Source organism: Pristis pectinata, chromosome 3, assembly GCF_009764475.1.
Source record: "Pristis pectinata isolate sPriPec2 chromosome 3, sPriPec2.1.pri, whole genome shotgun sequence".
Classification (NCBI taxonomy): domain Eukaryota; kingdom Metazoa; phylum Chordata; class Chondrichthyes; order Rhinopristiformes; family Pristidae; genus Pristis; species Pristis pectinata.
In genome coordinates, this window is record NC_067407.1 from 113,275,017 (window position 1) to 113,292,473 (window position 17,457).

General features: G+C 40.4%; 1 protein-coding gene across 11 annotated transcripts in view; it reads right to left on the reverse strand.

The window, feature by feature from the left end:
* LOC127568539 (transcriptional-regulating factor 1-like) overlaps positions 1 to 17,457 on the reverse strand; it is a 202,234-nt gene that overhangs the window by 44,404 nt on the left and 140,373 nt on the right. For 10 of the 11 annotated variants that reach the window (XM_052012408.1, XM_052012409.1, XM_052012411.1 and 7 more), the window contains 3 exons: positions 13,928 to 14,149; positions 7,413 to 7,776; positions 5,600 to 5,660 (listed from right to left, as the gene is read on the reverse strand). In XM_052012408.1, the coding sequence (XP_051868368.1) occupies positions 5,600 to 5,660; positions 7,413 to 7,776; positions 13,928 to 14,149 (647 nt within the window). The remainder of the gene's footprint in view (positions 1 to 5,599; positions 5,661 to 7,412; positions 7,777 to 13,927; positions 14,150 to 17,457) is intronic. The other variant, XM_052012415.1, reaches the window with a different exon arrangement.

Below are 17,457 nucleotides of genomic sequence, written 5' to 3' on the forward strand. Positions count from 1 at the left end.
GGTCATTGTTCAGGGATCTCTTGCAGGATGTGTCCTGCTGAGGCACAGAAAGAAGGCAGCATACATAAGGTTTAGGCAGCAGGGATCAGATAGGGCTCTTGAGGATTATAGGGTAGCAAGGAAGGAACTTAAGAAGGGGCAGAGGAGAGCAAGAAGGGGACATGAAAAGGCATTGGCGAGTAGGGTTAAGGAAAACCCCAGGGTATTTTTCACTTATGTGAAGAGCAGGAGGATGACGGGAGTAAAGGTAGGACCGATTAGGGACAAAGGTGGGAAGATGTGCCTGGAAGTTGTGGAAGTGGGTGAAGTTCTCATTGAATACTTCTCTTCCGTATTCACCAAGGACAGGGGCCTTGATGATGCTGAGGACAGTGTTGGTAAGGTTAATGTTCTAGAGCATGTTGATATCAAGAGAGAGCATGTGTTGGAGCTGTTAGAAAATATTAGGACAGGTAAGTCCCCGGGGCCTGACGGAATATTCCCCAGGCTGCTCCGTGAGGCGAGGGAGGGGATTGCTGAGCCTTTGGCTAGGACATGAGTCCTTGTTGAAGGACGGGAATGGTACCGGAGGATTGGAGGGTGGCAAATGTCATCTTCTTATTTAAAAAGGGTAGTAGGGATAGTCCAGGGAATTATAGACCAGTGAGCCTTACATCTGTGGTGGGCAAGCTGTTGGAAAGGATTCTTAGAGATAAGATTTATGGGCATTTAGAGAAACATGGTCTCATCAGGGACAGCCAGCATGGCTTTGTGAAGGGCAAATCATGTCTCACAAGCCTGATAGGGTTCTTTGAGGAGGTGACCAGGAAGATTGATGAGGGTAGTGCAGTAGATGTGGTCTACATGGATTTTAGTAAGGCATTTGACAAGGTTCCACATGGGAGGCTTCTTCAGGTCAGAGGGCATGGGATCCAGGGAAGCTTGGCCGTGTGGATTCGAATTGGCTTGCCTGTAGAAAGCAGAGGGTTGTAGTGGAGGGAGTGCATTCAGATTGGAGGGCTGTGACTAGCGGTGTCCCACAAGGATCGGTTCTGGGACTTCTGCTTTTTGTGATTTTTGTTAAGACTTGGATGAGGAGGTAGAAGGGTGGGTTGGCAAGTTTGCAGACGACACAAAGATTGGTGGTGTTGTGGATAGTGTGGAGGATTGTCGAAGATTGCAGAGGGACCTTGATAGGATGCAGAGCTGGGCTGAGAAGTGGCAGATGGAGTTCAATCTGGAGAAGTGTGAGATGGTACACTTTGGAAGGACAAACTCCAAGGCAGAGTACAAAGTTAATGGCAGGATCCTGGGTAATGTGAAGGAGCAGAGGAATCTGGGGGTCCATATCCACAGATCCCTGAAGTTGCCTCACAGGTGGATAGGGTAGTTAAGAAAGCTTATGGGATGTTAGCATAAGTTGAGGGATCGAGTTTAAGAGCCGCAAGGTAACGATGCAGCTCTACAAAACTCTGGTTAAACCGCACTTAGAGTACTGTGTCCAGTTCTGGTCGCCTCATTATAGGAAGGATGTGGAAGCGTTGGAAAGGGTGCAGAGGAGATCTACCAGGATGCTATCTGGTTTAGAGAGTATGCATTATCAGGAGAGACTAAGGGAGCTAGGGATTTACTCTTTGGAGAGGAGGAGGATGAGAGGAGACATGCAAGAGGTGTATAAAATATTACGAGGAATAGATAGAGTGGACAGCCAGCGCCTCTTTCCCAGAGCACCAATGCTCAATACAAGAGGGCATGGCTTTAAAGTAATGGGTGGGAAATTCAAGGGAGATATCAGAGGAAGGTTTATTACCCAGAGAGTGGTTGGGGCATGGAATGCGCTGGCTGGGGTGGTGGTGGAGGCAGGTACATTGGTCAAATTCAAGAGATTGCTAGATAAGCAAATGGAGGAATTTAGAATAGAGGGATATGTGGGAGGAAGGGGTTAGATAGTCTTAAGCAAGGCTTAAAGGTCAGCACAACATTGTGGGCTGAAGGGCCTGTATTGTGCTGTACTGTTCTATGATTCTATGATTCCCAATCATTATAAATAAGGAGATGTAAACTGACAAATGGAATTACTCAAAAGACATGGATGTTATTAGGAAGATTAACATCTAACATTCATTCCAGATTCTTCTGAACTCATTACATCAGCAGGTCATTGGCAGTAAAGAGTCAACTGCATTGCCGTGGGTTGGCCAGACTGGTTAAGGACAATACATTTCTTTCCCTAAAGAAATTAATGTTTCTACAAGTTGGAATTTTCATGGTCACCATTGCAAATACTATCTTTTTAATTCCAGTATTCAGTTAATTAACTGAATTTAAATTCCCCAGCTGCCATCGTGGGATTTGAACTTGTGTCACTGGGTCCTCAGTCCAGGCCTCTGGGTTGCTTCTCCTCCAGTATCTTAAACATGATGCTACTGTACCCCTAGATAAATAGGTGCAACATTTCTAATTTACCTTGATTATAAACTGCCAACAGCTAAGGGTTTAACTAACAACTTTTCCAATAAAACTACTTCATTAGAATAAAAAACTATATGATACAAGACTGTAATATTTAGAGTCTTAAATCAAACTCAGCACTAGGATAAATAAAAACTGGAAGTGCTGGACACTCAGAACAGGTCAGGCAGAACCTGTGGAGCAGAGTTAATGTCTCAGGTCAAAGCCCTTTCAATTAGAACTGGAAAAGTGAGAAAACAAGTTGGTTTTCAGTGCAGATTCGGTGGTGGAGGAATAGATAGGACAAAGGGAATCTCTCTGATCGGGTGAGGCCAGGTTTGCAGTGGAGATGCACTGTTTTTTTTAAAGCTGCCTTGACCGATCGATTAATGAAGAGGGTGAGAAAAAAAAAGGACACAAAACAACTGAAATGCAGGTCAGAACTGAAACCAAAAAGAGAATGCTAGAAACACCCAGTAGATCAGACAGATTTTGTGGAAAGAGAAAAGGTGAGTTAATGTTACAGGGGATAACCTTACTACAGAAATGGACAGTTCTGATACAAACAGAAGGAGAATTATCCAAAGTCGTTGAATTCAATATTTAATTCCAGAGGCTGAAATTGGTCTAGACAGAAGATGACCACAGGCAAATAGACCAGAGTGGCAGTGGGACAGAGAATGAAAGTAACAGCAACTGGGAATGGAGGGTTGTAGACCATGTGCAGGCAGTCGGGATTAGTTTAAATTGGCATCAGAGTCAGCACAAACTTTGTAGGCTGAAGGTCCAGTTCCTGTGCTGTACTGTCTGATGTTCTAACTGGAAACTCCCCTTTCAGCAGGCTGTAGAGAGGCTTCTCTTTGCAACGCTATAGTCCACTCTTCCATCTCCCCTTCTCATAGCACTTTCCCATGCAAAATCCTCTTTTACCTCGGCAGGCACGGCAGTGTAGTGGTTAGCGTAACGCTTTACAGCGCCAGTGACCCGGGTTCAATTCCGGCCACTGTCTGTAAGGAGTTTTTACGTCCTGCCCTTGACTGCGTGGGTTTCCTCCGGGTGCTCCGGTTTCCTCCCACATTCCAAAGACGTACAGGTTAGGAAGTTGTGGGCATGCTACGTTGGCGCCGGAAGCGTGGCGACACTTGCAGGCTGCCCCCAGAACACTCTACGCAGAAGGTGCATCTCACTGTGTGTTTCGATGTACATGTGACTAATAAAGATTCCTTATCCCTCTCGCCATTCAAAAGCCAAAAAGGTCCTTTCAAATGAAGCAGCAATTGCCCTGCACTTCTTCCAATTTAGTTTAAAAAAATACATATCAACAGCTTAAATATCAACAGCTTCTTCCCCTCTGCCATTGGATTTCTGAAGTCCACTAACACTACCTCGTTATTCCTCTCTTGCACTACTTGTTTATTTTTGTAACTTACAGTAATTTTTATGCCTTGCACTGTACTGCTGCTGCAAAGCAAGAGATTTCACGATGTATGTCAGTGATAATAAACCTGATTCTGGTCTCCTCCACAATGGAGAAACTAAACACAATGGTCAATTGCTTTGCAGAGCACCTAACTTTAGTCCGCAGGGACAAACTTGAGCTTCCAGCCTCTGCCACTTCAGTCTTCCAGCCCACTCACACTCTGACTTGTCTGTGGTCTCCCAAGGCCCAATGTAAGCTTGAGAAACAGCACCTTATTTTCCCTCTGAGCACATGACAGCCCCCAGGACTCCATAAGGAATTCAATAATCCCAGGTAACTCACTTCCTCTACTAGTATCAGAACTGGCAGGTTCCACTGGAAATCTTAAAAAGAAAAAGCTGAAGCTGCTGGAAATCTAAAGTAAAAGCAGAAACACTCAGTTGGTCAAGCAACATCTGTGGAACTTTAGTTCTGATGATAGGTCTTGGACTTGAAACATGAATTCTGTTTCTTTTTTCACAGATGCTGCCTGACCAGCTGAGAGTTTCCAGCATTTTCTGTTCTTTTTTTTCCAGATTTCCAGTATCTGTAGGTTATTTATTTATTTGCAGGACTGACACTGCACTGCATTTACCTATTTCATGGTATTACAGCAAAGGGTTAGAAAGATACATGTAGTAAAGAATCCTACAGTGTGGATAACAGAAGGAATCAGCTGGTTCATGCAAGATGTACAATTAGATTCAGTATGTTTGGAAATGTCAATGATTTATGCTGGTTAACTGTCTCAAAACAGGCTCTAGGCTATATCGGTTCCAATTCACTGAGAACTGGACTTGGGGTTAATCAGCTTTCAGGTTTTTGTCCAAAACTTAATATTTTAAATTGTTCCTACTGCCACTGTCATCAGTGGCAAACCTGCTTTCATGAAGTGTTGCATAGCACTAACTGCTCTCTACAAAGCCAAGTCAGGGAGTACCTCCACTTCAATTCTACTGCCAAATACATTTCATTTTTCAAATAGAATTGAAATACAAACTTCACACGGCATCCACGGACAACACTAATGTCTGTCAATTCTTTTAAACTACACTGAGCAGTCCAAGTTCCTTAGTTTATTTAAATGTTCATGAAACAAAGCTAGGAAACAGCCATTTCGTCAGGTTCCCAATGCTGTTTCATTTCTGGTTCTCATGAGGAATTATTTTATACAATGTGTCAGAAACACTTGGTAGAATCACAGGACGTTGGACATTCGAGGAGAGGCTGTCTAATTATTCCCAAACACCTAACATCTCCCCACTACCCTGGCAAATCTTTCCCCAATTCCCTTGCAAATATTCTAGAATAAGCTTCAACTAGGAATTGAATTTCAGATCTCAACTTGCTGGGTAAAATATTTTTCTACATCTCACCTCTTTTATCAATCTGTGTCCTCTAGTCGCTGACATTTATGTCCAGGAAAGAGCTTTTCCCTTATTTAGTCCATCAAAAACCTTCATGATTTTTGAGTATCTTTGTTACATTTCCCCCTAAGCTTGTGTGCTCTAACAGCAATAACAACAGCCTTTCCAGTATCTGAAATACCGCACCCTTGGCAGTGTACTGCTATATCTCCCTGTCCTCATCCTCCAAGATGAGACAGTGCAGCACTTCAACAGGAGTTGTTCCTTTCCTGGGTTGGGGAGAGAAATGCACCAGCAAACAGATTTCCCTACTACATTATGATACTTAAAAGTAATCACTTACGGTTCAATGTCAACAGTCTGTTCCCCAGGTCCAGGGGTTATTGTTGTTGCATCAATGCTATCTGAAACCAGGGCAAAGCAGTAATAAGAAGAAATGCTTAGGGCATCTGTCATTTAAAATACAACTTTTTATCTATAAAATTAAAACAAAAGTCAGCAGTTGCTCCTTGCTAAAAAAGGTGAAAGTTTTTATGTTCCATCAGCCTAGTCATTCTTGAGAATATCTGTATTTTATATGAAGATACTGATCAACATAGAGTCTGGTGGAGATAATTTAGTCATCTGAGCCTCTTCAACCATGTAATTGTATCAGAGCAGATGAATATCTTAACTCCATTTATCTATCTTTGCTCCATATCTCTCGGTAAATCTTTTCCTTAATAAAAACTACTTTACCAGTTTTTAAGAAGAATTTTTAATTAACTGACTATTCCCCACATCTTGCGTGAAAGATTTCTGCTAATTATGTGTGAAATGGTGCTTACTCATTTAATTTTGAATGAGTTCTCTCCAATTTTAACATTGTGCCTGCTTGTTTTGACTGATCATGAGAAAGAACAGTTGAACCCTATCCATTCCATCAAATCCTTTTACCTCTGAACACTTAAATCATATGATCTTCAAAATTGAAAAATACAGACAGGTTAATGTAACCAATGCTCATAACTTAAGCCTTTAAGCCCTTCTATTCTAGTGAATCTGTACTGGGCCCCAAGCAAAGTCAATATAGTTTTCCTGAGGTACAGCTACCAAAACTAAACAACATACTCTAGTTGGGTTCTGTTCAACTAAAGCATGATTCCTTCCTCTTCAATTGTAACCCTACTGTGATCTCTTAGTCTTGATTTTATTTTTGTACATGCCTAGGCTTTTAATAAAATATACATGGAATCCTAAGTTCCTTTGCTCCCTGAAGTACATGAGTGTAACATAAATAACTCCACTCCAGTTAATCGTAGAGTTTGATCTGAATTTGGATTTGTACTGCAGTTATAGTTTTATCCCGAGTAACTGATAGATGCAAAACACATCAAAATGCATCCACAGTCAAGCAGTGCTGAGTCTCTAACTCTATGGACAAAGGTAAAACATGGGTAAGTTCACTATATGAAGGTACTTGGCTGTAGTGAATATAGAACATAGAACATTACAGCACAGTACTTGGCTGTAGTGAATATAGAACATAGAACATTACAGCACAGTACAGGCCCTTCGGCCCACGATGTTGTGCCGACATTTTATCCTGTTCTAAGATCTAACTAACCCTTCCCTCCTACATAGCCCTCCATTTTTCTATCATTCATGTGGCTATCTAAGAGTCTCTTAAATGTCCCTAATGTATCTGCCCCCACAACCTCTGCCGGCAGTGCGTTCCATGCACCCACCACTCTGTGTAAAAAAAAAACTTAGCCCTGACATCCCCCTTATACCTTCCTCCAATCATCTTAAAATTATGCCCCCTCGTGTTAGCCATTTTCACCCTGGGAAAAAGTCTCTGACTGTCCACTCGATCTATGCCTCTTATCATCTTGTACACCTCTATCAAGTCACTTCTCATCCTCCTTCTCTCCAAATAAAATTTATTCAACATAAAACAGATCAGAATACAGGTCAGATAGTGGACTGTTCAGGTCTTTTGTAAACTGTAAATTGGAACTAGTTAATCTGCTGGAGTTGGAGAATACTGTTAACTGGCAAAAACAAATCAGAATGACAAAAAATAACTAATATTAGAAAGCAACTAAATTAAAACCTACTTTCACAAAGTGGATAATTCAAGAACTGGACAGTGAAGTTGTACATAAAATACTCACTAGTTCGACCAAGCAGGATACGTGGAGTTAAAGGGGTGATTGGCAGTGTTGGATAAGTGCCACCGTGTGAAGAAGAAATGACACTGCTGAAAAGGCCAGAGCCCTGTCTCACTGGACTTAACATTGGGGGTGGTGTGTAGGGAGGGAGCTCTTGGGTCCTGTCCAGCAGGTGATCTCCCATGACTCTTGGTGAGCGAAGCTGACTTTGGTATAGCGTCGCGCCTGGATACGAAGCAGAGAGGTTGACTAAAGGTGGAGGGATGTAGAGAGGCTCTGGCCTGTGTCGATATTTCTTCTTGTCTTGCCGGGATTTCAAGTTATCTTCTGAATGTGGATCGATGGGTTGACATTTTCGAACAACCTCCTAAAATGTTCATAATTTGAATTTTATTGCTTTTCAGAGAATATTAAACATGTCTAATTTAAAATTGATGTCATATTTATGCATCTGACAGTAACTGCATAACCACAGCAAATTATCAGGAAACATCACTGTATAGGCTCCCTTTTAAGTGAAGGCAATGTCCATTCTATACCAACTGAATAATTCCTTATTGTCCCAACATTAAAAATAAACCTGTAATCAGTTAATGAGGTTTGAAAAAAAAGACAGTAAGGAACAAACACACACACCCATGGAAACTGCAAACCTCAAGCATCTCTAACCACAATAAGACCAATCACAAATCAAAGCAAAGTTCTCAAAATCAAAATGTGGCATTTGATTCTTTACCTCCTTCGATACATCAGTATGGAAAACAAAAGTTAACAATGGAATGCAAACACACCTCTTCCAAAGCTTTATTAATAGGAGCAAAGAAGAATTTTAGCTATGCTCATTGTAACATGCAGGATTAACAGCACTTTTTTTCAAACACAAAGAAAAGACATCAGCATGAGAGCATAATCCATTGACTTCAATGACCTGAGAACGCATCAGTGTTACAGATACACACAAATACAAGCTTTCCTTCCATATTTATGCTGCAGATAATAGTTGCTTTAACACTCAGGAATGGCTGGACTGTGGACTTCAAAACTCAAATGTTGTTTTGGTTTACAACAGTTACTACTACATAATGCAGCTTGCAAATGATATCGGTTTAAGGCCTCCCTTCAACTGAAGGAATTCAGTTTAAGGAGAATCAGCTCACACCAGCAACCTGCAACTGGATGATTTCAAAGTGTGCCTGTGTGTGTAATTGTGCGTATATGTGTAATTGTGCGTATATGTGTGATAGGAGGAGGCCATTTTGCCAATAGAGTCCATCGTGATTTCAAGAAGAACAAAACCCCGTCAATCCCATTCTTCCAGTTTCTATCAAGGACGGGATACAATGGAATTTGTTTCAATCCCATCAAGTTTATTTAATTTATGGATCCCACTTCTCATTTGAAGACTTAGAGGGAGACACCACCAAGTGAATGATGGGATTTATCCATAACATTAAATAAAACATTTACAAAAGTTCACCTTGAGCAGCAGGTGAGGGAAATTAAGTAAATATTTTTCCATGTGTTCTGAAATCGCAACAATTAATTATTGGACCAAGAGGTACAAAAAAGATTAAATAAGAAGATAACAGGAATGAATAATAACAGGATTTAAAATTGCGAGCTGCTGAACAATGCAATGAAGTGGACAGAGATGAAAGAAGAATCTCGTTATGAAGTCCGAAGATATGGGAGAGATATTAAATACTTTACACATTTTTATGAATACTGGTTTGTAGAAGGAAATTTAAATATACTACAGGCATATGTTGTTTTAAATTACAATAGAAAGAAACTGGTCCTAAAAAAATTACATTACATAGGTGGTTAAGTGATCAGGTCCTGGACTCTAGACTTGTCATGTACATTGAGAGGAGACGATACATTTTTCAATCCATCTTTGATCTGAAAATTCTGGAGGACAGTCAACGTAATTGCCATTAAAGTAGAAGGTAAGGATAGATCCAGCAACCAAAGACCAGTCAACTTCATGTTAGTTGTAGGCAAATTCTCAGCATACATGGTGCACTTGAAATTAGCAGTTGGCAGTGAACATCCACCACATATGAAGTCACATTTGAAAACAGAACTGTAAATTTTGGAGAAGTGAATAACTAAAGATGGTAATGCAACAGCTATACTTCATACAAGTTTTAATAAGGTTTCAAATTATGTGCTTCACAGGAGGCTTGTGACAGTTGTCCAGATATGACACAAGAGTGAAAATAGCAACATGGATGTAAAGTTACCCAACATAGGAAATGCATATTACAATCTGTTGCACAAATAGGAGAAAAGTTGGACATGCTTTATCACTGGGATCAGTACTGAGCCTTGTTTTCCGTGAATGTTAAGCATTGAGGCGACACAAAACCAAAGCTTACTATCAACACAGAAGCAGAAAGTTTGGCAAACAGGTAGACAACCTTCAAAGGGCAGAGGGATTAACAAGACAATCAAATATGTCACAGATGCAACTTAAGGTGGACAAGTCAGAGTCAATTCAAGAGTGTGTATTTTGGGAAAAACACTGAAAAGTGGCATTGCAAACAGAAAGAACCAAGTTCAAATATTGATGGGGGTAGGTTAGGTGGTCATTTTAAATTGCTCCTGTTGTACAGATAAATGGTAAAATCTGGATGGAGTTGATGGGAATATAGAAAAATAGGTTACAAGGAAAATGTCATCCAGCATAGATTCAAATGGGCCAAATGGCCTCCTATGTTGCAAAGAAATTAGGAAAACAAAGCCACAAAACTAAAGCAATAACAATTTGATTTTATAAATGAGATAAAGGGCCTTAAAGCAAGGAAGTTTTTGTGAATGTATACAAGGCATTGGCTCGTTCAAAAGTAGAATGCTATGTTCAGCTTTGGAGGATTTTGTTTCAGAATGCCTTCATACTGAACCACTAATTTGACAGAACAATATCATGCATTGAGAAAGCACAGTAGTGAGATATATGAGATACTGATAAAGAAAAGGCTGAGAGAAGACTTTGGGGTGACTAAGATTATTCCTCACAATTGGGAACATCAGTGAAAAGGGGACATTAAATTTAAATTCATGTGTATAAGGAGAGACATTTTTGTAACACAGAAGGTTATCCAGCACAGAACAGTTAAGCAAAAACACCGCATCTTTCAACTATGCAGGTGAAGAAATATTTCAAATCAGCCACCAGAAGTGAATAAATCAGAGGTTAATTTTTGGGTCACTGACGAAAAGAGTGGCACAAGAATAACATGGAAAAGTGTCACACCTTCCTCTTCCCTCTGAGATAATATCTTGTTCTCATCAGATTGGCTGCTTGCTGTGATAAAGCTGTTACCTATTGGACTGGATATCTTGATCAATCTTCATGAAAAACTTAATTCTGCTCATAATCTTTGTAAATAGAGAGTGGACATCCTTAGATATCTTAAGTACCTGCTGCTGTTCTTCTCCACTTCCTGACACTCTCTTAAATTGAAATCTTTGCTAATTCATACTGTTGGCTCACATTTCCTCCCCCCACCCCCGAGTACAAAATGATCTCAATAAAATTCCTCCCTCTATTGTTGCATTCAGAATCTCCTTTGTAATTTGCTTCACTAATAGATTCCTTGGAAGGCAACCTTCAACCTGCTCAGGTCCTGTCCTTATAGTGGGGGCAACCATGGTCATCACTTTCGTTTTCTGCATACCTGTTTTCATACAATCTTAATTGTATGATCCATCTTTGAAATTGTGTTCTTAGTCTGAGAATGTAACCCCTAGTGCTTGACTCACTAACCAGGGATACATTCTCCAAGCATCCAGTTTGTCAAGACCATAAAGAATTTTGTGTACTTCAATGAGATCATCCCATATTCTTGAAACTGGGTTTAGGTTGATTTGAAGTAAACTGAGCAGTAGGGGAACATTTATGTCTTGCAACCCCTCTCTGTGGAACATACGCAAAGGTACCAGGATTGAGATGGTGCCACAGAGCCAGCAAATTTTATAGATTCACAAATCTAAAATGGTCATTTAGGCAGATGCACGAGAGCAGTTGGTGCCCCCTCCACCAGGTATCTGCACAAAGACTTGATACAAGGAAAAAATATAAATTAATGGCCAATGCAACAGATCATTGCAACAATCCTCCATCTAAAGCTCTTTCACAAGATCTGCTCTGACATGAAAGAATTCACTGTTACTTTGTGCTTGCTTTCACAGAGTCATAGGGATCTAAAGCACAGAAACAGGCCCTCAGGCCCACCAAGCCCTTGTTGACCATCAAGAATCCATTTTTACACTAATCCTACCCCAACCCATTTTGTTCCCTCAACTTTCCCCATCAACTCCCGCCAGATTCTACCACCCACATACACACTCGGGGCAATTTATGGCAGTCAATTAACCTGCCAATCTGCAATTTTTTTTTGGGACGTGGGAGGAATCTGGAGCACCTGGTGGAAACACACAGAGACACATCGAGAATGTGCAAACTCCACACAGACAACTATGGAAGTCAGACTTGAACCAAGGCAGCAGCTCTATCAGCTTTACCACTGTGCCACCCATTAGCACCAATGATTGTTTACCCTTCCACAATCAAATTCTGACTCCATATCAGAAATGACTCCTGGTAAACAGGTTGCATATGCAGGACAGTTTATCCAGAGCACAATGCCAGCAAGAAATTTGTATTTGGGAGTATCAATACTATTTTTGTGTTATTTGGTGAAACAAGGAAACGAATGAATAATGTCAATAATTTTGGAGAGTTGATTACATTGCTGCAAGCTTCATCTTTCCAGAACTAAGTAAACAGGTGGTTAGAAATATAGGCAGTTATCCTAGTTACTCGCCAAGTGAAATGAATCACTCCATGAAATGCTGGTTCTGCTTTATAAGGCTGGCTTTGTTTAGACTGTTTCTAGGTAATAAAACAGTAAACCAGAAAAAGAAAGATAATCATTCTGAAAACTAGCAAAGAATTTCATTGTTTTAATGATGACATCATGATAACATCATGAGCATAAAAAAAGTAAAACATTTGGAAAATGTCTTCAAAACACCATTTCCATAAAGGACAGATTCAAGCATTGCTTAAAGACAGAGGTGCAAGGATTACTGAATCTTACTGCTGATTATGTTGCTTAGTTGCTATTCGAGAATGACAGACACTGATAATACAATGAGTATTTTGTTGTTGTTTGAGGTGCTGAAGTAAAATACAATTCAGTATTCTTCATGAGCTCTCTGGAAAAAAAAACGGACAATAGAGCTTCCTACCAACAAAGCGAGAAGCAATTGAATTGCAAATGTAAGAGTACAGGAGCCACACTTTTCAAAGTCACATCAAGGTCAGAAAGACAACAGCATGCAGAGAAAAGCAAACACAGCAAAAATTAATTTGCACATGAATCCCTTTGCATTCCAGGAAAAACCATTTTAGAACCACAAAATAATTAACAATCCAGATCACGTTTGCAACTGCAGGAGTTGTGTGTCTATACACTGGTATCTGGTTAGAGCTACCCTGCAAAGTCACCAATTTGTTATAGTGCTCTTGGTTCTCAAGTCCAACCACTCACTGGTGTTTACCCCCAAGATTCATTGCTATGCTAGAAACCTCGCACAAACACCTGCCCTCTGCTGGTGTTCCTGCAGCAAAGAATCACCCACAGTTGGGTGTGGAGAGTTGACTTGAGGGCTGGAGTGAGCTTGTGGCTGCTCAAGTGCTTAAACGTGGGGCTCGGGGCGAGGCAGGTGTGGGCCACTGCTGGGGACCATGCATTGATAGACCACCCATATCCAAGCGTTTGTCTCATCAGCACCCGTTGGATGTGAAGCTGCTTCTATCTCCCTCTGTTTGGCTGCACCCCTCTCCCCAGCCCAGAGATTTCTCCATGGTAACAAGCTCAATGGTGAGAGCAGTGCAGCCATTCAGAGGAGCAGGCCAGACAAGGGCTGATGAGAGCGACCACAGGATCTGGGAGGTGTGTCAACACACGGTGCAGGTGCTGCTCTTTCCCAGCAGCTGCCCACCTGGGCGAGCCATTCATTTCAGTACTGAGCAGCTGCACTGCTCAGAAGGCCCAGCCAACACCAATGCTCACAGAGCATCTCCGCACTGATTCGTTGCTGTAGGAGCACCAGCAGACGGCAGCAGTTCTCACCAGGTTGCACTGTTATCAACACGTTTTTATTATATATCTAACACTATAATTACCGCCTTTAGTGCTAATTTCATTCTTGTTCCTGGGAACGCACCCTGAGCCCTAAGCGAGGTACCAGTGTATAAATTTTGATATACTTTCAAATTAAAAACCAATGGTCCCTTGCTGGAAAGATCCATTAATTTTATGCTTTATGATTCTAACCTGAGTTGACAATCCAATTTAATGGCCCTTTTCAATAGGCATTTTTAGTAATAGCCTGGGGTGATCAGAAACCCTGCAGCATGTGCCACCATAGTTTTCCATCAGCAAGCAAAGGGTTTCAAACAAAGCAACACTGGCAGGGTCAGTAGCAAGAATGGCAGCACTCACAGAGGATGAGCAGGATTGGGCCACTGTGGGAACGTGTGGTGGAGAATCAGTCATCTTCATGAGGACTGGCATCTCGTCATCTGAAACAGAGTTGGTAGGCTTGTCCTTGGCAATGGTGGCCTGCTTGCTGGCTTCAGCAGGCAGAGGCTTTACAGGCACAGAGACAGGCATGATGATGGGCATGAGGTGATCCACCTCTTTAGGCTGCTTCTCTCCTTCATCCTGTACAGACAACCAAAGGCTTTCAGCCTCAGATATAGAGGGGTCCTACCAAAGCAATACACCTGAGACAGATCAGACAGGATCGAGCATATTCATTAAGTAATATACCCTAACCTTGTAAATGCAGTTCTACCACATGGAGTGAATTTTTAAATACTTAATTTCAACATGTTGGTTCCAAATGTATATAAAAGTGAAAGACCTGTGAGACATTTAATGATTGGTTTGGGTATTGCAGTCTTCTTTCTGTTTCCAATGACAATGCATATAAATAAGGTGTTATATAAATTGTACTCAAAGACAGGTAGTACAATTACATTACTTGAATCTATCAAACACATGATAATTTGTTCCAATATTGCACTATATTTTAATGCTGCAAATGAAATTTCAAACACCAATGGATTCAAATCATTTGTAGATAATTCATACTCTCAATAAATTATTATTACTAAGCAGAGTAACGAACATAACAGAGTACAACCTACCTGTTTGTCCAAGGTTCTCTCGACTGCTTTAGAACTTAAGACTTTAGCCTAGCTCTGAACATGTAAGACTGAGTAAGAGCAGTATTATTGGTATTCTTTTATAGGATGCAAGTGTTGCTGCCGGCAAATAAAAACCACGCTTAGAAGTCAAATTTTTGGTGGCTCATCCGAAATCAGTTTGCTCTCATAATTTCTTTGCTTATAACTTGTCATGGCAATTCACTATCAAGTATAAAGTGCTATTAAGTCATGAAATGTGCTGTTGTTTTGAATTAGATAGTTGGGGGGGGGGGGGGGAAGACAGTGAGGTTGAGGATGATGGTGGCAGGATTGTCCCATTATCCTTAAGAAAGCAATACTCAACCACTCCTGTTCACATTCCAGTACACCCAATAGTACACGCATTTATAGTAAAAGCTGAAGATAATCAGCAGACATGATAAGGGTCGGTGACTTAAAATACTAACTCCGTTCCTCTCTCCACATCTGCAATTCTTCACTTTTACACAGATATATACAGGATGAGGCTCAAGTTGATGCTCATGCAATTTTCATTTCACTTTCTGTAAAGTCATTATGATTCTGCATTTTAATTACTGATTTGTTGACTGTAAGAATACTTCATTCTGATTAGCTGCTAAGACTGCTCAATACCTCCACTTATCCTGAACACCATCGATTCCTTGTTGATGGTGCCACAGTAAAACTGATGATGGAATAGTGGAATTCAGTCCCACAGCTCTCACCAATTCCATTGGGCATCCTTTCCCTCTAATCCCAAAATCTAATCTTACCAAAAACAAATCAGATCAAATGGCATTATAAAAGCGCCTTGACAGCAAATGGGACTGGGCATTCTGAACCATTAAATTTTGAAGATATGGATAAGGCAAGGGCAAAAACTGAAAAGGAAAACAGAACAATAATAATATATTGAGAGTGTGATTAGTTTACAAATTGATCATACCTTAGTACAAATATTCACCCAGTTTTGAGACGAGCGCGAAAAGGTGCCAGTGGCTGCCGACTTTTAAGAAAGCCGCCCATAAAGATTTTGAGAGAATGTGGGATCAAATTCCACTGCTCTGATAGGAGCTTTACTGTGGCATTATTTACAAGGGATGATTGGCCTTCAGAACAAGTTGTCAGGAAATAAATAGCGAAGTTAAAATTACATTTCTAATGATTTTACAGGAAGTGAAATGAAGATTGTGCATACACATGAGATTACAGTAGAGAATTAATTATCATTAAAAATGTTCAAAAAATCTTACATTCTGTGAATCATGGAATGGAAAGAATGACAACCACACATGTAAAAGTAGTTCTTCAGGGCTGGTGAGGTTGTTCAGTGGTTGAAATGACAGAACACTTAAAAATGCAGCAGTGCTTCATTCTACAGGCCATTAACATTTTAAATGATTTTTACAATATGAATAGTGGGTAAAATGTTGAGGTGCACAACAGATTACTGATTCTATGCTGTATCTACAAAGACTGCAAAAGTGGGGTCCATTGAGGAGCAGGACTGCATTGACAGAGATTTCCAGATTTTGCATTCCATTCTGCATGTGTGTATGTTGGAAGTTGCAGAGTTATATGCAGCAATGATGTCAATTAATGACAATTTTGCCATCATCAAAACTGCAAACTCTGGACTAAGGCATTTACTTTCGATTGTGGCTAAACTGAAAATAGAATTCAATCTGATCAGAATGGTTTTCATTATCCTTTTTATTAAAGGATCTGATTTCTTGCAATATTTTAATTACCATGTATAAACAGCAATGATTTGCTTTAAGAATAAAACGTAAAACTTTTAGTTTCTATTTGTGCTGGACAGTTCTGTTCTTCAGATATTCTGACTGAATCCTCCAAGGAACAGAGAAACCTTGGGGAAAAAAAACCTAATTGCTTCTATTGAATGTTAACAGTTTCATTCAATAAAATTCATTCCTCCAAGGTGATTGCAGAAGAATTGCATACAAATGCTACATCTGGTCCTTCCCAGACTCAATTCTATAAAATTCAAATAGACATCAATAAAATAATGGTTTGCAGGTAAAAATAATTTCCACATTAGAATCTCTAGATCCAAACTGGCAAATTCTACCAATATTCAACCTCATCTTTTCAAAACACTTGTGCAGAGATGTATATTTGAGCAAGTGACTGAACTTTGAATATAGATATTCTCCCACCCTCAATTCAAACCAGGGCTCTTCTCGCCTCCAGTATCTTCAATAGAAGCACATTCTTTTGCAGTCTCCCTGGTTGCATCAAACAGTTCTGATGAGTTGCTGTCAACGTCAAATGTTAACTTTTTCTCTCTTCACAGATGCTGCCTGACCAGCTGTGTACTTCCACTCTTTTCTACATTTATATCAGTTTTCCAGAATCTGCAGGTTTTGGTTTGATGCGTTTTCTCCCTCCTCCATTTCAGTATTCTCAATTCACCCTGTCACTCTTCCCTCCCACTCTCACACCTAGTCCTCCAAGTCCTCTTCTGATGAAAGATTCTGGCCCTCTCTTCCTCACCGTCACATCAGTGTCCCTCTTCAGTTCACTGTGTGCCATTTCTCCTCCCTACTTATCACTCTCAGCACAATTCTACCCAGGTCCAGCTGCCAACGACTGATGAGAAAATGATCATTTATTTAAAAAAATTTAATGAGAACATGTAAATCCTGCGGTCGTAACAACTCCCACTTTCAGATGCCACCACAGAGTTATTTCTGTTTGCAACAGGGCCATTGAAAGTTTTTTTCAGAAATGCAAATAGCATCATCATGAGGTGCTGACAGCTGGCATAATTGTAAT